This window comes from Pelophylax lessonae, assembly GCF_965119305.1.
Source record: "Pelophylax lessonae genome assembly, chromosome: 9".
NCBI lineage: Eukaryota > Metazoa > Chordata > Amphibia > Anura > Ranidae > Pelophylax > Pelophylax lessonae.
The window spans coordinates 1,374,151-1,398,185 of record NC_138776.1 but is presented as its reverse complement, the minus strand read 5'-3'; the positions used below and the strand labels follow the sequence as shown (position 1 = coordinate 1,398,185).

Sequence of the window (24,035 nt, the reverse complement as noted above, 5' to 3'; positions counted from 1 at the left end):
ACAGTATGTAGGATCGTATGTCTCTGTGGTTACATCACAAGCCACACCCCTTTACAGTAAGAATCACGCCCCTAGGGACACACTTAACCCCTTGATCACCAATAAAGTTAACCCCTTCCCTGCCAGTGTCATTAGTACAGTGACAGTGCATATTTTTAGCACTGATTACTGTACCCGCAAAAGTCACTGGTACCCCCAAAAGTGTCAAAAATGCCAGTTAGGGGTCCGATCTGTCCGCCACAATTTCACAGTCCTGCAAAAAAAAAAAAAAAATCGCAGATCGCTGCCATTACTAGTAAAAAAAAAAATAAACAATAAAAATGACAGAAATCTTTCCCCTAGTTTGTAGACGCGATAACTTTTGCGCAAACCAATCAAAATACGCTTATTGCGATTTTCTTTTTTACCAAAAATATGTAGCAGAAAACAAATTGGCCTAAAATGTTAAAACATTTTGAATTTTACATTTTTTCTTTTGAGAATTTCATATAAAAAAAATGTGAAAAATATTGTTATTTTTTCAGAATTGTCGCTCTTTTTTTGTTTATAGCGCAAAACATAAAAATCGCACAGGTGATCAAATACCACCAAAAGAAAGCTCTGTTTGTGGGAAAGAAAGGATATCAATTTCATTTGGGTACAGTGTCGCACGACTGCGCAATTGTCTGGTAAAGTCACGCAGGGCCGAATCGCAAAATAGGCCCTGGTCTTTGAGCAGCCAAATCCTCCGGGGCTTAAAGCGGAGTTCCACCCTGGATTTGTTTTTTTTTTTTTTAATACCCCCGGGACAGTCAGGGCTAGTGCATTCCACAATGGCTAGCCTCTGATCTGTCCCGGGTTGCACTTACCTGCAAGACGAAATACTTACCTTGCAAATGTCTTGTCCAGCGCTGCCATCTCAGATGTGGGCAGCTTGAAGCCAGCGCGTCCTCTTCGGCGTCTTCTTCCGCCTTCTGTGGTCCCACGATGCCCTGCGCCGGCCCCGACGTCACTTCCGGGTCGCGCGCGTCATCCCTCTACAGCTTCTGGGCATGCCCAGAAGCTGTTTAGAAGGGGATGACGCGCGCGACCCGGAACTGACGTCGGGGCCGGTGCAGGCGCAATGATTCATGGGAGCGATGACGTTCAGCTCCCAGGAATCATTGCAGAGCCAGGAAGTGACGACGGGCCGCGGCCGAGGAAGGAGGAAGAAGGAAGTAAGGTAAGTATATTTTCTTCGCTACGAGGTAAGTAAAAAAAAAAAAAATATGCGATTATCCATTTCTTTTTCAGGTGACCCGGAGCGAGAAGATGGAGGTAAGTATAAAAATAGGGTGGAACTCCACTTTAAGTGGTTGAAGGAAAACTGGCTAAAGGTTAAAAGTGGTTAAAGGTGTAAAAATGTTAATGAACAAAGCAAACAAAAACAACAAAAAAATGAATTATTAATAGTTTCGTTTATAAAAAGAAGTAACAAAAAAAATAAAATAATCAACAGTAAAATAATATTTAAATGGAGAAGGAGAATAAGGAGGTAATTTGGGCTGATTCGCGTAAATGAAGGTTTATTGGGGGGTTAAACAGAAGAACATTTCATTTAAAAAACAACTTTTTTTTACTTGACAGGTTGCTTTAACCTCTTGCTGACCGTCCGCCGTAGATATACTGCGGCAGGCTGGCTCGGCTGCGCGAATCGCCATACCTGTACGATGGTCCGTGGGAGCCCCCATTTGTGCCCCCATTTGCCAGCAGGGCAGCTGATTTAGGGGGCCGGCGGCCGCGATTTCTCCTCATGGAGAGAGAACAGCGGTCCTATTTAGGAATACAGGTCTCTGTGTTGATTCCATAAGCCCATCCCCCTCACAGTTAGAAAACACCCCCTAGGCTCACATTTAACCATTTGATTGCCCCTGGGTTAACCCCTTCCCTGCCAGTGTCATTAATACAGTAACAGTGCATATTTGTCGCACTGTTGACTGTAGGTATGTCACTGGTCCCCCCAAAAGTGTCAGTTAGGGGTCCGTTCTGTCCGCCGCAATGTCGCAGTCCTGCTAAAAATCGCTGATCGGCGCCAAAAAATGTAGAAATAAATAAAAATGACATAAATCTTTCCCCCAGTTTGTAGACGGGATAACTTTTGCGCAAACCAATCAATATACGCTTATTGGGATTTTTTTTACCAAAAATATGTAGCAGAATACAAATTGGCCGAAAATGATGAAAAAAATTTGATTTTTAAACTTTTTTTTCCTGGGAATGTTATATAGCAGAAAGTAAAAAATATTTTTTTTTTTTTTTTTCAGAATTGTCGCTCTTTTTTTGTTTATAGTGCAAAAAATAAATATCTAAGAGGTGATCAAATACCACCAAAATAAATTTCTATTTATGGGAAAAAAAGGACATCAATTTTTTTTAGGTACATCGTTGCATGACCGCGCCGTTATCCATTAAAATAACGCAGTGCCGAATCGCAAAAACTGGCCTGGTCATTAAGGGGGAAAATCTTCCCGTCTCACAGTGATTAAACTGACTTGATCTGTAGATGGAAATTCCTCCCTTTGATCTGTAGATGAATAAACAGAAAGATATAAAAAGTAACATTGTTTCATTTTGTCTTTGTGTTTCAGTGGCTGAGCAATGTTGTTGATAAACATTGCCCAGCTGCTTTTTGTTTTTTTTACAGCTCCAATTGCTGGGACTTTGTTTACACTTCAGCTGTCAACAGGGGAACCCCGCTGACAGCTGAATGAGTCATCGGTTGTTAAGGATGCAGCGGCCCCACTGGTCCCCTCAAAAGTGTCAGTTAGGGGTCCGATCTAACTTCTAACAACTGATAATTGCTGGCTTTTTTTCTTTTGTTTACATTTCTGCTGTCAGTGGGGGAATCCCGCTGACAGCTGAAAGAACCGAGCCTGAAAGTATCGATTTCAGGTATCGAAGAATTTCCACCAGTACTGATACTCGTGCCAATGCTTAGTATTGACACCGATGCCAATACCGGTGTCGGTGCAACCCATGTAAAATCAGAAGTTCTTATCTGTGTATTTGTTTTGGGTCATTGGCATTTTCAGAAGGAAGGTCTGTATTGGTTCCCCATTGTTCTTTGATAAAAGGTTTTAAATTTAAACTATTTTTTTTTTCCTAGTTATATTACATGTGTAGAAGAGATGCACTTGTTATAATGTAATCAAGGTGCATTAATGTGTTTGTGGTTTTATATCCATATGTACTATTTGTGGCAGCAAACACAAGTCCAAATATCCTAAAATAAAGGAGTAATCTTACTAATACAGTGACATGAGGCTGCACTGATGGGCACTGATGAGGCTGCACTGATGGGCACTGATGAGGCTGCACTGATGGGCACGAGGCGGCACTGATAAGTTTCACTGATGGGGCTGCACTGATAAGGCAGCACTGATGGGCACTGATATGATGCACTAATAGTCTGCACTAATGGGCACTGATAAGGCTGCACTGGTGGCCACTGATGGGGCTGTACTGATGGCCACTGAGGAGGCCGCACTGATATGCTGCACTGATGAGGCTGCACTAATGGGCAGTATAGAGGCTGCACTGATAAGCACTGATAAGGCTGCACTGGTGGACACTGATGAAGCTGAATTTATGGGAACTGATGAGGCTGCACTAATAGGCACTGATATACTGTGGTTGTGGTCTGTGTTTTAGATTTGAAAGGGCGGGTCATAAACAGGAAAGGGTGTGGCCATTACAGGAAGGGGGGTGGGTCATATTTAAATTAAGGGGTGCACAAGTTTAGTCAGGCCTAGGGCCGCACAAAACCTAAATACACCGCTGCCCACCAGTGCCACCTATCAGTGCCCATCAGTACCACCTATCACTGCAGCATATTAGTGCCTCCTTATCAGTGCCACCTCATCAGTGCCACCTCATCAGTGCTGCATATTAATGCCACCTATCAGTGCCCATCAGTGCAGCATATTGGTGCCTCCTTATCAGTGCCCTTCAGTGCCACCTCATCAGCGCACATCAGTGGAGGAGAAAGATTACCTATTTCCAAAATTTACTGACAGAAACTAAGAAAAACTTTTTACTTTCAAAATTTTTGGTCTTTTTTTTCTTTTTCTAAAAAAGAAATCTCTATCCGAAAAAAAAATGTCATATGGGTACAGTGTTGTATGACCGCGCAATTGTCATTCAAAGTGTGACAGCGCTGAAAGCTGAGAATTGGCCTGGGCAGGAAGGAGGGGGAGGGGGAAGGGGGGGGTAAAAAGCGCGGTAGGCAAGTAGTTAGGTAACTCTTTGAAGGAAGATATATTTTTTAGCCCACTGAAACCATCAGAATTCTCCCTTTTGTGTGTTTCGATTGCTGCAATAAAATTAGGAAATTTGATTGGCTGCTACTGGCAACACGCACGGTCCTTCCTCCGGAGGCTCTCTGGACATAATCGTTGTTTTTCTTGTTCCGCAGGTGGTGAGCTTTATAAGTCTCCGCTATGACAGCGCCCCCCCATGGATGGTCCTGTGCGTCATATGGTGCTCCATGGCCCAGACTCTTCTACTTCCATCCTTCATCTGGTCCTGCGCACGGTACCGGGCTGACTTGCGCACCGTGTGGGAGCACTGCGCCTCCATGTTGTCCGACAGTGGGGGAGATGAAGGTAAGGGGAAGTCCATCGTGGGTGGGTGACAGCGCTGGGTTATCAATAGCAGTTGGGGGTATCGTCTGTTGGTAGGTGTCCACTTCACTCATAATGGAGCCCCCCCATGGCAAGCGATGGAGACTTGAGACAAATACGGGTTCCTATGTGGAGCAAAGGAAGAAATTTCAGCAAACAATTCATACAGAAAAATTCACTTTATTGTCTACAAAAACCCAACGCGTTTCAAGAATTAAAAACCCTTCATCAGGGCTGATTTACTATTGTAGCTGTTGGGAATAGAGCACTTTGTACACACAGACCAATCAGCTAAGCTGGAGCAGGAAACTGGCATGAGCCGCATACCCAACATTAGGGAGGAAACGGGAAACACTGAGCCACCCATGGGAGTCTCTATCTCATAGGGTAGGGATTGCACCAAATTAACAAAGGGAATGCGGCAGTTTTCCATATAGAAAACTGCCGCAGATCCCAGCCAGGTTTGACCTAGGGCAGGGGTCCCCAACCCCCGGAGCCATGGACCGGTGCAAGTCCGGGGCCATTGATGACTGGGCAGCACAGCAAGAGATAAGCGGTGACTGCGGTCCTCACAGACCACGCTCATTGCTCACTTCTTGCTGTGCTCCCGTGGGTCCTCTCCCGGCTCCCCCGCCCACCTGCCTGGCGATGTCATCCAATTAGCAGGGCAGTGGGAGCAGCTGCAGAGCGAAATAGAGAACTCCTCCCGCCCCTTGCGCTGTTGATAAGATGACATCATTGGGTGGGCAGGGAGCCGGGAGAGGACACACAGACTAATAACAGCCTCTGCCCTGCTAAAGGGGTAGCAGTCCTGTGCGGGGGAGGCAGAGATTAACCATGTGGGATGTTAGAGAGGAAAGGGGGGGGCAGACTGCAGGGGTAATGTCATATAAAGGGGCCTGCCCTGTAAAGGGGCACTGTAACCATTACTGTGCCTCTTTACAGTGCAGTCCCCCTTGTATTACAGCCCTCCTTTACATTACAGTGCCCTTCACAGCCCCCCCCCCCCTTTTACAGTGTAGTCCACTTTATATCACAGCCCCCTTCACATTACAGTGCCCCCTTACAGTGCAGTCCCCTTTATATCACAGCCCCCTTACAGTACAGTGCCCCTTTACAGTGCAGTCCCCCTTGTATCACAACCTCCCTTCATATTACAGTGCCCCCTTACAGTGCAGTCCCTTTTATATCACAGCCCCCCTTACAGTACAGTGCCCCTTTACAGTGCAGTCCTCTTTATATCACAACCCCCCTTTACATTACAGTGCCCCCTTACAGTGAAGTCCCCTTTATATCATAGTGCCCCCTTTACATTACAGTGCCCCTTTTGAGTGCAGTCTCCTTTATATCACAGTGCCCCTTTACATTACAGTGCCCTTCACTGCCCCCCTTTATATCACAGCCCGCTCTACATTACAGTGCCCTTTACATCACAGTGCCCCCTTTACATTGCAGTGCCCCTTTGGAGTGCAGTCCTCTTTATATGACAGTGCCTCCTTTACAGGGCAGTGCCCAATTTACATTACAGTGCCCCTTTACATTGCAGTCCCCTTTATATCACAGTCCCCCCTTTACATTACAGTGCCCCTTTGGAGTGCAGTCTCCTTTATATCACAGTGTCCCCTTTATATTGCAGTCCCCTTTACAGTGCAGTCCCCATTTACATCCCAGGACCCCCTTTACAGAGCGATCCCCATGACATTAATGTTAAGGGGCACTGTAAAGTAAAGGTGTTTGTGATGGGAAGGGGGAACTGAGGACACCTTTACATTGCAGTCCCCTTTACAGTGCAGTCCTCTTTACATTACAGTGCCCCCTTTACATTACAGTGCTCCTTTGGAGTGCAGTCCTCTTTATATCATAGTGCCTCCCTTACAGGGCAGTTCCCTGTATTTCACAGTGCCCCCTTTACATTGCATTCCCCTTTATATCAAAGCCCCCTTTACATTACAGTGCCCCTTTGGAGTGCAGTCCTCTTTATATCACAGTGCCCCCTTTACATTACAGTGTCCCGTTAGAGTGCAGAATGGCTCCCTGTGCTGTGTTTGTCACAGACACCGCATAGAACAGAGAATCAATCACTTCTACATAACAATGAGACCTGTGATAATTATGAGCAGCATCTGCCCCCGGCTTTATGCCTGCACCTCTCTTCCTTCATTCCTCCCATTGCTCTAGGTGAGAACTGGAAGCCACCTAAAATGTAGAAACACAGATCCAGGGGCGGCTAGTGCTGGAGGATTTTGGAGGGGGGTCGGGGGCGCCCCCTCGAGGTCCGCACTCATCTATGGTGGAGCTCCCCTGGACTGTCCGGTGCCGCAGCTTCTGTCTTCTTTCTGGGTTCTGAATGGCCTGGAATCGCAGGGTGGGAGGGCTTGGGACGCCCCAAGGACAATATAAAACTGGCCAATCGGGGGGCTCGGGATGGGGTCACGTGCATGTGAGGGGGTGACGGACCTGGTCGAAACCTATTGGTCCGGCCACGGCCACACAGATTGTGCGAGCTGGGGGACGGCGCCGCGGGCTGGGGGGAGCGGCACAACTGTGCCCCCTTGTGGACCGGCCGCCACTACACAGATCCATATCTCCACTCAGGACTGGTCTCTCTTATACATAGACAGTGTGGGTGCCGGCCACCATAGTTCGCCTCCGCTCTCCAATGAAAATATGTCGCACTCAGCTAAGCTCCTCCTACCATATTATTTCATAGTCAATGAGATGATTGCATACAGCAAAGTCACTAAAGAACCAACCTTCCTTCACGCGTTTCACCACTCCTGGGTTGCTCACAAAGAGGAAGGTTGGTTCTCCAGTGGAGATATTGATTATTAAATAATATGATAAGACAACCTATGCGGAGTGCTGCTGATATTCTTTAATATTTCCAATGGAGAATAGAGACAGACCCAAGCACAAAAAATCCCCCCCAAATTTTTTTATAGATCACCCCAACCCCACATATACACCTACAAATGCAACGCACACGTCGATTGCGATACACATGTTACATATAGCTGCGCACGCCGGAGTGAGAGCCATATTTCTAACACCAGACCTCCTCCGCAACACGAAACTGATGACCTATAGGGGGGCTGATAGAGAATATGGGGGGGGGGTGACATTTGTCACTATTTCAGGTGTGCATGCAAATTTAACATGTGACATGTTGGGTATTTATTTACTTCGTCTTTTACATTTTACCAAAATATTGTCTCATTTATTGCCTTTGCGTGCCCTTTATTAATCTTCCGTTTGGTGTATTTTTTACTGAAATTTTGTATTTCCTTTCTGGTAACATCATGTGACATAAACAACTGAAAGTACCATTATTTTATTATCTAGGGCCGGGGTCTCCAAACTATGGTTTATGGGCCCGATGTGTCCCTTTGCTTGCTTTTATCCAGCCCTTGGGGCACTATTCCCCCCCACTGACACCAATGATGGGACACTATTCCTCCCACTGACACCAATGATGGGACACTATTCCTCCCACTGACACCAATGATGGGACACTATTCCTCCTACTGACACCAATGATGGGACACTATTCCTCCACTGACACCAATGATGGGACACTATTCCTCCACTGACACCAATGATGGGACACTATTCCTCCCACTGACACCAATGATGGGGCACTATTCCTTCCACTGACACCAATGGTGGGACACTATTCCTCCCACTGACACCAATGATGGGACAGTATTCCTCCCACTGACACCAATGATGGGACACTATTGATCTTTTATTGAAAAGAATCAAGCAACATATTTTATACAAAAGTAAAAAACAGAACTATAGTACAATATTCCAACAAAAAAAAAAAAAAACAAAGGAATTCACATCCATGTGCAGAATATATACAATATATACATAATCCACTTCCAACATTCTTAGAAAACTATTTACATAAAGCAGCAGAGAGGGCCTAAGAGGCACAACCCATCACCTATGTATGCAGCCATTTATCAAAAACTGAGCATTAAGAAAAAATCTAGGGTGATAAGAGACAGAAAGTCACACCCGGGACAGAGACTCCTGGCAGTCAGGGAGGCTTGAAACCCCTCCACGCCTTCAGCCAAGCCCTCTGACCCCACTTGTCTCTCTCAAGCGCCCGAATCTTCCCCACCTCATGCAGAATGTCACACACCACCACCTGAACAGGAAGGATTTTACGCCGAAGGGTGACCTGACACCGTGCGTTCCATGTGTAATAACGGACTACTAAACTAACTAAAAAAAGTGTATCTAAACAAAAGCCCCCACCAGTATTGAATGCTCCGTACACCCACTCAGCATAACCCAGCCTGGAGAGGAAAGGAACACCGAGGGCCCGCCCAACCTGTTTGTATACCTCTATGTTAAAAGGGCAACGAAGCAGAAAATGGTCCATAGTCTCCTCCTCACCTGCACATTCCTCCCGAGGACAACCACGATCCATCCCACTGCGGAATTTCAAATTGCCCCGAACATAGAGCCTCCCGTGGAAGCACAACCAGGCCAGATCCCTGAATTTAAGGGGGACTCTAGCCAAATTAATCAATCTTAACCCTTCCCTCAAAATTGGGCCTGGGCAATCCCTTAAGGCCAGTGGGTCATGAAAGACTTCACTCAAGACTCGGCTCATAAGGACTTTCCTCGGAGCGGATCTGAGATCTTCAGCCGACAGTCGCCACTGCCGCAGCAACTTCAGACACGGAGCGACATAGGCTGGGAGCTGACCACGATGACCCCTGAGATTCTTCACTTGGCCACCTTCTTCCCAAAGTCGCAGAAAAGGCCTAAACCAAGATCTAAACATGCCTGCCCATCCAGGAGGTTCCACTGCAAGCATACTACCAATGTTAAACTTGAGAAATAGCAGTGAAAAGAAAAGAACGGGGTTGACCATACCTAAGCCACCCTCCCTCCTGGATAGATAGGTGACATTCCTCTTGATGGGGTTCAGTCTGTTCCCCCACAGCATCTGGAAGAACACACTATAGATCCTAGCATAGAGAGACACTGGCAAGATGCAGACAGGGCTGACATACAAGAAGATCGGTATCAGGTAAGTCTTAATCAGATCAACCCTTTCCCTCAGAGATAACTTCCATCTCTTCCAGCTGACCACCTTAGTATTGGCAACTTCCAGCCTGCCCTCCCAGTTTTTGAGGCCATAATCGCCAGGTCCAAATTCAATGCCTAATATCTTAATTTTTTCCTGGGGCACTGGAAAAGTGTCCGGGAGATCAAACCCCTCACCTTCCTTTCCCATCCAAAAAACTTCACTCTTTTCCTGATTGATCTTGGAGCCTGATGCTTCAGAGTACCGTGATGTCAGAGAGACCACCTCCTCCGCTTCATCTGTCCCAGTGACAATCACTGACACATCATCCGCATAGGCAACAACCCTCAAAGGCGGCTCACCCGGGATTCCCACTGGTACCCCACACAACATGCTGCTCTCTAGCCTCCTGATGAAGGGGTCGATTGCAAACACATAGAGCAGGGGACTCAGCGGACAACCCTGGCGCACCCCAGAACCAACCTCAAAGGACTGTCCAACCCAACCATTAACAAGAGGGAAGCTTTCTGCCCCCTTATACAAAACTTTTAACCAATCGACAAAACCACCCGGCAGACCGTACTTACTAAAGAGCAACCACAGGTACTCATGGTTGACACGATCGAAAGCCTTTGCCTGATCCAATGCCAGTAGATACTTTCCCCAGCCTGCAGCCCTGCACTGCTCCAAGGCCTCCCGGACAGCTAAAACCGCTGTGAAGGTGCTCCTACCCTGGATCGAACAGTGCTGATGGCGAGAAAGCAAAGACTCTGCTACTGCCGATAGGCGCCAGAAAAGTATCTTCGCCAGCACCTTTCTATCGACATTGAGAAGGCTGATGGGGCGCCAATTCTCAATCATCGAAGGATCTTTACCTTTTGAAAGAAGAATCACAGCTGAGTGTCTCATGGAAGGGGGAAGCACCCCCTCAGCAAGACAACTGTTAAAAATCTCTACCAAATGTGGGGCCAGAATAGACTTAAAGGCTTTGTAAAACTCAGCCGTCAGACCATCCGGTCCAGGTGACTTCTTGATGGCAAGCTGTTCAATTGCCCTCGTCACCTCTTCAACTGTGATCTCTTCTGTCAAATTCATCAAAGGGACATCTCCACCATTTAGACCTGGAATAGAGTCCAAAAAGCTTTCCATCTTGTCTCGGTCAAGCTCCTTCCTCCCAAGAAGTTCAGCATAAAAAGACCTCACGACCTCCAGGATCCCTGACCTGGACTTTGTCAAGGAACCTGTACTATCCTTAAGGCCAACGACCATCTTAACAGCTACACCCTGTTTGCAGTTCTGGTAAGGGTCAGGCGAGTGGTATTTCCCATAATCCCGCTCCAGAACCAAAGAGGTATGCCGGTCATATTGACACTTCCTGAGGAGGATTTTCACCTCAGAGATTGCCCCAGGATCTCCTCCTCTCGAGACAAGAATATCCAGCTTCCTCCGCAAACGTTGGTAGGTCATGTATCTATTAAACTGTTTTTTATTGGCTAGGCCCCTGAAGAATCCAGCAATCCTCTTTTTGGTCAGCTCCCACCACTCAGCCTTGCTGCTACAAAAGTCCAGGATGGTCACCTGTGCCTGAAAGAATTCCTCAAAGGATTGTCTAACATGTTCTTCCTCAAGGAGAGTCGAATTTAATCTCCAGATGCCTTTGCCCCTCTGAGGGAAATCTGAAGCATTCAAGACCACAGATAGCATACAGTGATCAGAGAACTCCACCGCCTGCACCACTGGGGGTGAGAAAGCAGAGGCCTCCTTCAAAAAAAACCTATCTATCCTACTCTGACTATTACCTCGATGAAAGGTGAACCCTGTGTCATCCGGGAGGTGCTTAATGTGCACATCCACAAGACCAGCATCCCTAACCATACTATTTAAAAAAACGCTATCATATCCCAGCCGGTCATTGAAGTCCTTCCTGTCCTTGGGCCTAGTCACAGTATTAAAGTCACCTCCAAAAACCACTTGCCGGGATGTAAAAAGAAATGGCTTGATCCTTGTAAAAAGGCATTTCCTGTCCCACTTTGTGTGCGGCCCATAGATATTAATTAGGCGCAGGTCCTGCCCTCCCACAAGAACGTCTAAGACCATACATCTCCCAATCTCCACCTCAATAACCCGCCGGACAGTTACCATGCCGGTTTTAAACAACACCGCCACCCCGCCGTAAGGCTCGGCCGCAAGAGACCAGTAAGATGGACCATACCTCCACTCTCTCTTGGCCATATGAATATCTGCCAAGGAGGTGAGCCTAGTCTCCTGCAAAAATAAAATTTCAGCATCTAATTGGCTGAACAAAAATAAGGCCATAGAACGAGCTCTTACCGACTTAATGCTGGCGACATTTATTGTCACCACTTTTAACGGAGGGGGAACCGCCATTTGGGTTATTGGGTGGATTGCTTCTTAGCTCCCCTCTGCTGCTCATCACCAGAAGCCTCTCTCTTTCTTGAAGCCTCCTCCAACTCCATTTCAATTTCTGAATTCTGCTCAGAAGAATCCCCAGATGAGGAGATATCCCAAGCAGAAGCCCTAGAACGGTTGGAGACAGTCACTGAGGCATCCTGTCCCTGTTCCGTCCTCACCGTCTGTCTCTTCCGCCTCACAACCTTCCTTCTCTCCTCCAGGTACTGAAGGTCAGATTCAGAGATGCTTTCATCTCTTGTTTTCTTCTTCTTCTTTGAAGTCTTCACAGAAGACTTCTTTACAGAGGAAGCCGCAGCAGCACCCTTTTTGGTACCCTCTACCACTCCTGGTGGGTGGGGGGCTTCTTTAAGGTCACACTTAGGAAGGGAAGACTGATCGGGAATAACTGACTCAGGGGGCACAGACTTGGCAGATTCTGACACAAGAGGAGCCGGTACAGTAGGCTGGGGGGACACAGGGACAGACACAGAAGGAAAACTTACAGATACAGGAGGGGTGGGCACAGGGACTAGGGAGGGATCCTGCACAAGACCAGGGGGGTCAGTCACCGCAGAGGAGGGTGGTACAACAGGGGCCTCATCCTCCATCCTGTCCAGCCTTAACAGATCATCTATCACCTCTCTATCCATATTATGCCAGGCTTCAGGACATCGGCTGTAGGGGTGGCCAAGGCGCAGGCACAGGTTGCACCTTATCGCCTGGGTGCAGTCCCTGGCCACATGACCCTGCCCCCGACACACTGAACAGATCAGAGCTGAACAAGAGGAGCTAAAATGCCCCTTTTCTCCACAGCGGTGACACAGTTTTGGCTGACCGGGATAAAAAATGGTCATCCTATCCCTCCCTATAAAGGCAGAGGAGGGCAGGTGACGGACAACATTCCCATCCCTAGCCAACCTGACCGTTACCGACCAACCCCCGGTCCAGATGCCACGCTCATCATGAATTTTATCCGGCCTGGTCAAAACATCCCCATAATTTCTCAACCAGACCTCTAAGTCCCGAGCAGGAACACTCTCATTTGTAAGGACAATAGTAATTTTCTTCACTGTTGACCTTTGGGAAACTGCCACTGGCACCAGACCTTCCCATTCGGGTCTTGACCTGCACCGAGCCATATATCGTTCCCAGAACAAGTCAAGACCCTCTGGTCTGGTGAAACTAACTGTGTATTCCCGGCTTCCAGCCACATGTATCAGGGCATATAGGTCATTAGCCCCAAAACCCATATCTAAGATCAGGTCCACCACCATACGCCTTGCTAGAGGGACTGCACCACCTTCCCATTTAAGGAGGACTACGTTCCGCCTTGGACCCCCAGCAGAAGCCATAGATCCAATACCAGATCCAATGGTGCTCATAGTGGCAGCCCGCGAGGGAAAACCCTGATTAGAAGCAGAGCTCCTCCTTGATTGTAACCCTGTCTTGGTGATATTGCCAGGAGCACAGCTTACCACCTGTGCAAATGTAGGTTTTTTAGGGCCAAGACCCCACACTGATGTCACATTATCAGGTACACTACTATTATTATTTTTACCAGCTTGGCCTAAACAAGCAGCATTATCAGTTCCACATATAATGGTGGGATCCACCATGCCTGCAATGTTATTAGGGATAACTGTTTCTGATGCAGTACCAGATGTTTCCTGCTGCTGCGCTGTAGAGTCCTGTTCAACAGTGACTGAAATAGTTTTAAGCTCAGCAGAAGGGGGGTTAATCGGCTCTTCTGGGTTTTGTGGTTCTTCAGCAGAAATGTCATTTTTTAAACACAACTTTTCCTGTTTAGAGACATCAGCAGCAGGCACAACATTGCTGAGCATAGGGGAATCACCCGGAGTGTCATTAGGAAACCCATCATTAGGCAAGGTGCTAAAAGGCACAAAAACTGTTTTATCTGTAAGCTGGGGCTTTATATACTTTACTTTATCAGGCACACTCTCAGGTAAGTCCTCCACATCACCAAACACCAGCTGATCTTCCTGCATTGGAGACTCCATTACCTGTATAACTTTCAACATGCCTCCTGAGCCCTGAGATGGCAATGGGCTGCTTACCTCACCTTGAGGGGGAAGGGGGTCAGAACCGGGGGTCTCCTCCTCCACCTCCATCTTTGCAAACCTTCGTTCATTGCAAAACTTCTCCCTGAAGGGACCATCCCTGCCTTCCATCATGGCCACGATAGTTTCTTGATGATCCACACGGACTTTCGCTAATTGGACCTCTGAATCCATTGATCCGCGGTTCTTGCTGAACAAGCCTTCACGCTGCTTTCTCAGGCGCTTTAAATCCGCTCTAAGCTTGTAGAGCTTGTCTCTTTCCTTATTGAGGACTTTGATCCCGGCCACCACTCGCTCCCGAATGGATCCAGCATCTTCATCCTCACCAGGTGCAGAGAGATCACCAACCACGGGCTGCACAGGAGCAGGGGTGCCATCCATCCGCCCAGGGGATGTCTGAGAGCCTCCAGCAGGAGAGGCCCTGCTGGCCTCCATGGCTTCCCCAGAAGGGGGCCAGGAGAGCTGGGAGGGATTTCACCTCACACCCTCTTACACAGATCACCTGCAGCAGCAACAGACACACAGCCAGAGAACCTTCCAGCAGCCACACCCGAAGCTGAATGATGGGAAACTACTCCTCCCACTGACACCAATGATGGGGCACTATTCCTCTCACTGACACCAATGATGGGACACTATTCCTCCCACTGACACCAATGATGGGGCACTATTCCTCCCACTGACACCAATGATGGGGCACTATTCCTCCCACTGACACCAATGATGGGACACTATTCCTCCCACTGACATCAATGATGGGGCACTATTCATCCCACTGACATCAATGATGGGGCACTATTCCTCCCACTGACACCAATGATGGGGCACTATTCCTCCCACTGACATCAATGATGGGGCACTATTCCTCCCACTGACATCAATGATGGGGCACTATTCCTCCCACTGACACCAATGATGGGACAGTATTCCTCCCACTGACACCAATGATGGGACACTATTCCTCCCACTGACACCAATGATCGGGCACTATTCCTTCCACTGACACCAATGGTGGGACACTATTCCTCCCACTGACACCAGTGATGGGACACTATTCCTCCCACTGACACCAATGATGGGACAGTATTCCTCCCACTGACACCAATAATGGGACACTATTCCTCCCACTGACACCAATGATGGGACACTATTCCTCCCACTGACACCAATGATGGGACACTATTCCGCCCACTGACACCAATGATGGGACACTATTCCTCCCACTGACACCAATGATGGGACACTATTCCTCCCACTGATACCACTGATGAGGCACTATTCCTCCCACTGATACCAATGATGGGGCACTATTCCTCCCACTGACACCAATGATGGGACACTATTCCTCCCACTGACACCAATGATGGGGCACTATTCCTCCCACTGACACCAATGATGGGACACTATTCCTCCCACTGACACCAATGATGGGGCACTATTCCTCCCACTGACACCAATGATGGGACACTATTCCTCCCACTGATACCAATGATGGGACACTATTCCTCCCACTGACACCAATGATGGGACACTATTCTTGGTCACAGTTGGCTCCCCTTATGTCTGAAGGGCAGTAAACTAGGCCCTTGTTTCAAAAGTTTGGAGCCCCCTGCTGTAGGGTGTCGGCTTTCAGAAAATATATAGTGTTTGTGGGGTTTATGTAATCTTCAGGCCTAAAATGATTTTTTTAAGCATGTTTGCGATGTATAAATCATGGGATGTTGCATGCGCTGCAGAGGGGTTTTTTTGTTCCAGTAAAAATTTGTGATATTTGGATGTTGGAGCTGCAAAATGATTGGTTGTGTAATTCTCGGCAGACAGCGCCCGGGACGACTTCTCCGATGGACGGCTGTGCGAAGTCCGCTTTGATTCCAATGGTGCCGCCATCAAAAGACCTCCACACTACCTGGGGGGAGACCTGAGGGACGGGAAATACCTCCCAGTGAGACACGTTCTACTCCCCACCGACCGGAGCCATTACCTGCAGGTCCACCGACACCAGGTGAGATACGCTGCTCCGCCTACCTATGGAATATATACACTGAGGGTCCTACAGGCAAGGAAGAATTCCAGATATGGATATCTAACTATGTACATACCATACCTGAGGGATCCTTCTAGAAGCTGGAAATTACTATATATGCACCACTACTCCACCCCTACTATACCCCTACTCCACCCCCAATATACCCCTACTCCACCCCTACTACACCCCTACTACACCATTACTCCACCCCTATTATATCCCTTCTCCACCCCCAATATACCCCTACTCCACCCCTACTCCACCCCTACTATACCCCTACTATACCCCTACTCCACCCCCAATATACCCCTACTCCACCCCGACTCCACCACTACTCCACCCCTACTATACCCCTACTCCACCACTACTCCATCCCAACTATACCCCTACTCCACCCCCAATATACCCCTACTCCACCCCTACTACACCCCGACTCCACCCCTACTACACCATTACTCCACCCCTACTATATCCCTACTCCACCCCCACTATACCCCTACTCCACCCCTACTACACCCCGACTCCACCACTACTCCACCCCTACTCCACCATTACTCCACCCCCTACTCCACCCCTACTACACCCCGACTCCACCCCTACTACACTATTACTCCACCCCTACCATATCCCTACTCCACCCTAACTACACCCCGACTCCACCACTACTCCACCTCTAAATCACCACTCTTAGCACACCCCCCCTCCAAATTTCCCCAACTACAACAATACATACCCCCTGACGTCCCCCAAATTCTCCCTTTCAACACAAATCCCCCCCCCAATCTCCTTGTGGTGCCCCTCCACCTCACATGATACCACAGTGCCCCGAGCAGTCGGCCCTCCTGCCCACCCCTTGTTCTGGCCCTGCTCTTCACAGGTCAACCTCCCCCCATGGTGGCTGCTTTTTATTTTTTCAGGCTTTTTTCCCTTCACCTGATGATCCTGCCAGCAACCCACTTCCTGTTTTAGGGTGACAACACTCAATCAGTTCTTCTGTGGCAAAATCATTGTCACCAGCACAGATAGAGAAACTCTCCCTAAAGAGATCCTGGATAGCAGTGAAAACCTCTCGGGGGATCTCACATGTTCCTCTCGGGGGATCTCACATGTTCCTCTCGGGGGATCTCACATGTTCCTCTTGGGGGATCTCACATGTTCCTCTCGGGGGATCTCACATGTTCCTCTCGGGGGATCTCACATGTTCCTCTCGGGGGATCTCACATGTTCCTCTCGGGGGATCTCACATGTTCCTCTTGGGGGATCTCACATGTTCCTCTCGGGGGATCTCACATGTTCCTCTCGGGGGATCTCACATGTTCCTCTCGGGGGATCTCACATGTTCTCACTCTATCCAAAACTAAAAAAAAAAGAAGCAGATTTGGCCGGACTCACACTTTAATTACTTCACCATTTAATCCATCCGGTATTAATGTCCTCGCTTTATATATCCCATCAGTCTCCTCCTTGGACCTAATCTCCAAATAATTTCCTCCACTTCTCACAAACAACTTTAATTCCCCAGAAAACTCTTCAAATTGGAAGGCTGATAATCCTTCTAATGTTCTAGTAAAGGACGTTTATCTCTATCCAAAATGTCTCTTCCTCTTCCCTTCTATATCTTTTTGGTTCGAATCGCGGCCTTTGTGTAATATAAATTACCCCCCTTTTGTGTTGCAAATATTCTTTCTTTGATGGGAAAACCTTTTTTTAGAAATGGAAATACAGGTAATTCATGTTCTTCCCGCTATTATCTACGCATTTATTACATCTTCCCAAAACCTTTCATATTACAGTACAGCCAGGTCCAAATTTCCTTTACCGATTCTAACCGATTTCAGTTATAGACTGATTCAGATTCAGAGCTAACACAGAGCTTCACTTCTTCCACATTTTATATTACAGCCTTATTCCAAAATGGATTCCATTCATTATTTTCCTCAAAATTCTACAAACAATCCCCCATAATGACAACGTGAGAGAAGTTTGTTTGAAATCTTTGCAAATTTATTAAAAATAAAAAAGGAATAAATCCCATGTACATAAGTATTCACACCCTTTGCCATGTACATAAGTATTCACACCCTTTGCCATGACACTCAGAATTGAGCTCAGGTGCCTCCTGTTTCCACTGATCATCCTTGAGATGTTTCTACAACTTGATTGGAGTCCACCTGTGGTAAATTCAGTTGATTGGACATGATTTGGAAAGGCACACACCTGTCTCCACAGGTAACAGTGCATGTCAGAGCACAAACCAAGCCATGAAGTCCAAGGAATTGTCTGTAGACCTCGGAGACAGGATTGTATGGAGGCACAGATCGGGGGAAGGGTACAGAAACATTTCTGCAGCATTGAAGGTCCCAATGAGCACAGTGGCCTCCATCATCTGTAAATGGAAGACGTTTGGAACCACCAGGACTCTTCCTAGAGCGGCCACCCGGCCAAACTGAGCGATTGGGGGAGGGGGGGGCCTTAGTCAGGGAGGTGACCAAGAACCCGATGGTCACTCTGACAGAGCTCCAGCATTTCTCTGTGGAGAGAGGAGAACCTTCCAGAAGAACAACCATCTCTGCAGCACTCCACCAATCAGGCCTGTATGGGTGTGGCCAGACAGAAGCCACTCCTCAGTAAAAGTCACATGACAGCCCGCCTGGAGTTTACCAAAAGGCACCTGAAGGACTCTCAGACCATGAGAAACAAAATTCTCTGCTCTGATGAAACAAAGATTGAACTCTTTGGCCTGAATGGCAAGCGTCATGTCTGGAGGAAACCAGGCACCGCCCATCACCTGGCCAATACCATCCCTACAGTGAAGCATGGCGGTGGCAGCATCATGATGTGGAGATGTTTTTGAGAGGCAGGAACTGGGAGACTAGTCAGGATGGAGGGAAAGATGAATGCAGCAATGTACAGAGACATCCTTGATGAAAACCTGCTTCAGAGTGCTCTGGACCTCAGACTGGGGTGAAGGTTCATCTTCCAACAGGACAACGACCCTAAGCACACAGCCAAGATAACTAAGGAGTGACTACGGGACAACTCTGTGAATATCCTTGAGTGGCCCAGTCAGAGCCCAGACTTGAACCCGATTGAACATCTCTGGAGAGTTATGAAAATGGCTGTGCACCGCCCCTCCCCCATCCAACCTGATGGAGCTTGAGAGGTCCTGCAAAGAAGAATGGGAGAAACTGCCCAAAAATAGTGCCAAGCTTGTAGCATCATACTCAGAAATACTGGAGGCTGGAATTGGTGCCAAAGGAGCTTCACCAAAGTATTGAGCAAAGGGGGTGAATACTTATGTACAAGGCAAAGGGTGTGAACACTTATGTATATGGGAGCTTTTACTTTTTTATTTTTAATAAATTTGCAAAGATTTCAAACAAACTTCATGTTGTCATTATCTGCTTGCCGACCGCCTGCCGCAGATATAGTGCTGCAGGCTGGTTCGGCTGTGCGAATCGCCGTACCCATACAAGGCTCCGCAGGATGATTGTGGGGGGCGAGCGTGCGCTGTGATTCATGGGAGGGGATGCTGATCTGCGGGGCCGGGCACCCAGGAAGACAGTGTCTGTACCGTTATTATGTCATTTATCATCACAGAGCTCCTCTTATTTAGGAACACAGGTCTCTGTGATGATCCAATAAGCCCCTTACAGTTAGAAAACACCCCCTAGGCTCACATTTGATTGCCCCTGGGTTAACCCCTTCCCTGCCAGTGTCATTATTACAGTGACAGTGCATATTTTTAGCACTGATTACTGTAGTAATGTCACTGGTTCCCCCCCAAAGTGTCAAAAATGTCAGTTAGGGGTCTGATCTGTCTGCCGCAATGTCGCAGTCCCGCTAAAAATCGCAGATTGCCGCCATTACTAGTAAAAAAATAAAATAAAAATAACATAAGTCTTTCCCCTAGTTTGTAGATGCGATAACTTTTGCGCAAACCAATCAAAATACGCTTATTGGGATTTTTTTTTACCAAAAATACGTAGCAGAAAACAAATTGGCCTAAAATGATTAAAAATTTAGATTTTTACTTTTTTTGGGGGGGGGGGGGATGTTATATAGCAGAAAGTGAAAAATATTGGGGTTTTCTTTTTTCCGAATTGTCGCTCTTTTTTTGTTTATAGCGCAAAAATTAAAAATCACAGAGGAGATCAAATACCACCAAAAGAAATCTCTATTTGTGGGGAAAAAAGGACATCAATTTTATTTGGGTACAGCGTCGCACGACCGCGCAATTGTCCGTTAAAATAACGCAATGGGGAATCGCAAAAAAAGGCCCTGGTCATTAAAGGGGGGTAAATCCTTCCGGTCCAGAAGTGGTCAGGAGAGTTCTGCTTTATCCTTCATATCTGAGACGGATGTAAATTATTCTGTAATATAAAAGTAATGGATTCTCTCTTCAATGACTCATTTTTATAAAATGTGTGATATTGGTGGTGACAGAAGACATTTCTTCCATTGTCGGAGCGCTGTTTGTATTTCATTATATGAGGTGACATTATAGATGATAATAGTTTCCTCGCTCTCCAGCTGTCAGATTCCCACCCAACCTCAGCTCTTCCATAATATCAATCCATGATATCAATAATTTACTGAGCTGTGCTGGTAATCATACACTGCAAGTCCTACCGGGGAACACATATTACCACCCCCCCCCCCCCCTCCATGTTCCATTGTACAGGCTAAATAAATCAATAAATAAATCATAAACACAGTGTGCAACCAACAATATAACCCCCCCCCCCCCCCCATCCACAATATACTCATTTCCAATCATTTGTAATCATAAACACAATGTGCAACCAACGCCCCCCCCCCCCTGTCCCCCCCACATCCACAATATACTCATTTCCAATCATTTAATATTTACTATCTTCTTCTTGTAACATTTTTTTGCTGTCTAATATGCAAACAATGTCCCACCCTTCCAAATAATGTAAAATAATATCTGATCATCATCAATACCTGAGGATGGAGCCCCTCCCCCCTATATACATGGGAGTATAGTATAATATATAATAATATCTGATCATCATCAATACCTGAGGATGGAGCCCCTCCCCCGATATACATGGGAGTATAGTATAATATATAATAATATCTGATCATCATCAATACCTGAGGATGGAGCCCCTCCCCCGATATACATGGGAGTATAGTATAATATATAATAATATCTGATCATCATCAATACCTGAGGATGGAGCCCCTCCCCCCTATATACATGGGAGTATAGTATAATATATAATAATATCTGATCATCATCAATACCTGAGGATGTTCCTCACTCCGAGATACGTTGTATAATGTAGAAATCTCCATACATTGTGGCCACTTCCGTTTAGTAAAGGAAAAATAAAGCAAAGTTTTGTTTCTCGGCCTCGGAAAATTTCTCCAAACATTTTCATTTTTTCTATAAGAATCGTGTGAAAAGGATGGATAGACGACCCATGTGTAGCACTCTCCCCTCCCCCCATGGAGCCACATGTTGTGTCCTTATTACCCTCACTGAAAATTCCTCCTCGGGGTGCCGGTCACCAGGCATGGTGGGTGGGGTACGAGGTAGAAAGATGGGCGCCGGTCACTTTTATGGGTGAACAAAGAGAAGTTTATGTCTCACAATGGGAAAAACGTAGAATAGGTTGACAGCGGTACAAAAGAAATGGAAAAAGAGCCTTTAGGCCGGAACCCACCATCTGTACTTTGTAGCATGAGCCGTCTCCTATAGTAACAATATTCAACTCACAGAAGGTGCCGGAACTCTCTGGATGATTCCATCTTGATGCATTCCCAGGCTCTTCATGGTTTCCCGTCCATGGCAGAATCTCCTCTCGTACTTCATCTCAGGTCTCCATCCTTTCCTTCATGTCTCCAGGTACTGATTTCATCTTGACTTAACAATGTTCAACGCACAGAAGGTGCCGGAACTCTCTAGATAATTCTATCTTGATGCATTCCCAGGCTCTCCATGGTTCCCTGGTCCATGGCAGGAGAACCTCTGGTGCTTTATCTCAGGTCTCCATCCTTTCCTTCATGTCTCCAGGTACTGATTCCATCTAGACTCAACAATGTTCAACTCCCAGAAGGTGCCGGAACTCTCTGGATGATTCCATCTTGAAGCTTTCTCAGGCTCTCCATGGTTCCCGGGTCCATGGCAGAGTCACCTCTGGTACTTCATCTCAGGTCTCCATCCTTTCCTTCATGTCTCCAGGTACTGATTTCATCTTGACTTAACAATATTCAACTCACGGAAGGTGCCGGAACTCTCTGGATGATTCCATCTTGAAACTTTCCCAGGCTCTCCATGGTTTCCCGGTCCACGGCAGAGTCACCTCTGGTGCTTCATCTCAGGTCTCCATCCTTTCCTTCATGCCTCCAGGTAGTGAGCAGGCTCTCTTTTGCAGAGCCCTGAGCACATGGCTAGGCCTCCGGCTTCAGGCCTACCCAGCAGCAGCTGTTTCGAATCCTCACACCCCCCACCCAGAAAAGGACCAAGGCCACCTGACTTCTTCCAAATTAATACCTTCTCCCAGCATGCTCAGCTACCAGTATAATTGGCCAAGAGAAACATTTATATTCATAACCTGACTCGCTGTAATTCATCACACTAATGGCAAAGGTAACAGTGCCACCTACTGACCAAAGGGAGAAACCACAGCTAAACCAGGCTAAGGAGGAAAATCCAATGATCACAAAGACTACAAATTATCCAGGCTGGCTGCCACCTAGCACAGCTACATTTATCAGCAACCATGTTTAGGACAAGGATGCTTCGTTAGTACAGTGACAGTGCTTATTTTTTAATATTAGTGGCACTGGTCCTCAAAAAGTGTCACTAAGTCATTACTAGTAAAAGAAAATAAAAATAAAAATAAAAACTCCATAAATATACCCCATAGTTTGTAGAGGCGATAACGTTTTTGCAAACCAATCAATATTCGCTTAGTGAACTGACAAGTAGCAGAATATATATTGGAATAACTTGATGAAGAAATTTGATTTTTTTTTTACCTTTTTTTATTGGATGCAGAAAGTAAAAAATATTGTTTTTTTTTTCCAAAATTGTCGCTCATTTTTTTGTTAATAGAGCAAAAAAAAAAAACAGAAAAAAACAGCAGAGGTGATCAAATACCACCAAAAGAAAGGTTTATTTGTGGGGAAAAAAGGACGTCATTTGTATTTCGGTACAGCGTTGCACGACCGCGCAATTGTCAGTTAAAAATAATGCAGTGCCATATCTCAAAAAATGGCCTGGTCATGCAGGGGGGTAAAACCTTCTGGGGCTGAAGTGGTTAAGGGCTCATTCTCACAGGTATTCTGGTTGCATGAATGAGAGGTTTGTCCATGTGGCCGGAGCCCCCTTTTAGGGTTGGTTCATTGTTCCTGCCAGCTAAGCTGTATGGGGCCCCTGCTCACTCCTTCACCAAACATGCAAGCTACACGGAGGGTCTACAATCCCAGCCAGATGTGATAGTTTCCTCAGTCCATTGACCCCCACTGATATACAGTATCTGACAAAAGTAAGTACACCCCTCCCATGTGACAACACAGAAGAAATGAGACTTTGCTACAATGTAAAGTAGTGAGTGTACAGCTTGTATAACAGTGTAAATTTGCTGTCCCCCTCAAAATAACTCAACACACAGCCATTAATGTCTAAACCGCTGGCAACAAAAGTCAGTACACCCTTAGGCCCCATGCACACGGGGCGTTAGAAAAAACGTACGTCAAAGTTAGTTCTGACGCCGGAAAAAGCAGCTGTAAAAACGTGCTTTCAGTAGCTTTTTCCATTGGCGTTATTGCACGTTTTGCCACGTTGCTTTTAGCAG

The 24,035-nt window shown here is 46.8% G+C and overlaps 2 protein-coding genes across 2 annotated transcripts in view; one reads left to right on the top strand and one right to left on the bottom strand.

Moving 5' to 3' along the window:
- The window catches only part of GPR162 (G protein-coupled receptor 162), an 81,327-nt gene that overhangs the window by 44,330 nt on the left and 12,962 nt on the right, over positions 1-24,035 (top strand). The window contains exons 2-3 of the mRNA XM_082267378.1: positions 4,433-4,622; positions 15,995-16,179. Of these exons, the coding sequence (XP_082123504.1) occupies positions 4,433-4,622; positions 15,995-16,179 (375 nt within the window). The remainder of the gene's footprint in view (positions 1-4,432; positions 4,623-15,994; positions 16,180-24,035) is intronic.
- On the bottom strand, positions 6,751-12,003 carry LOC309564846 (uncharacterized protein; the record flags this gene model as incomplete). Its single annotated transcript, XM_082269531.1, has 2 exons — positions 6,751-6,836; positions 11,394-12,003. The coding sequence occupies 2 exons, from the start codon at positions 12,001-12,003 to the stop codon at positions 6,751-6,753; spliced, it is 696 nt and encodes a 231-aa protein (XP_082125657.1).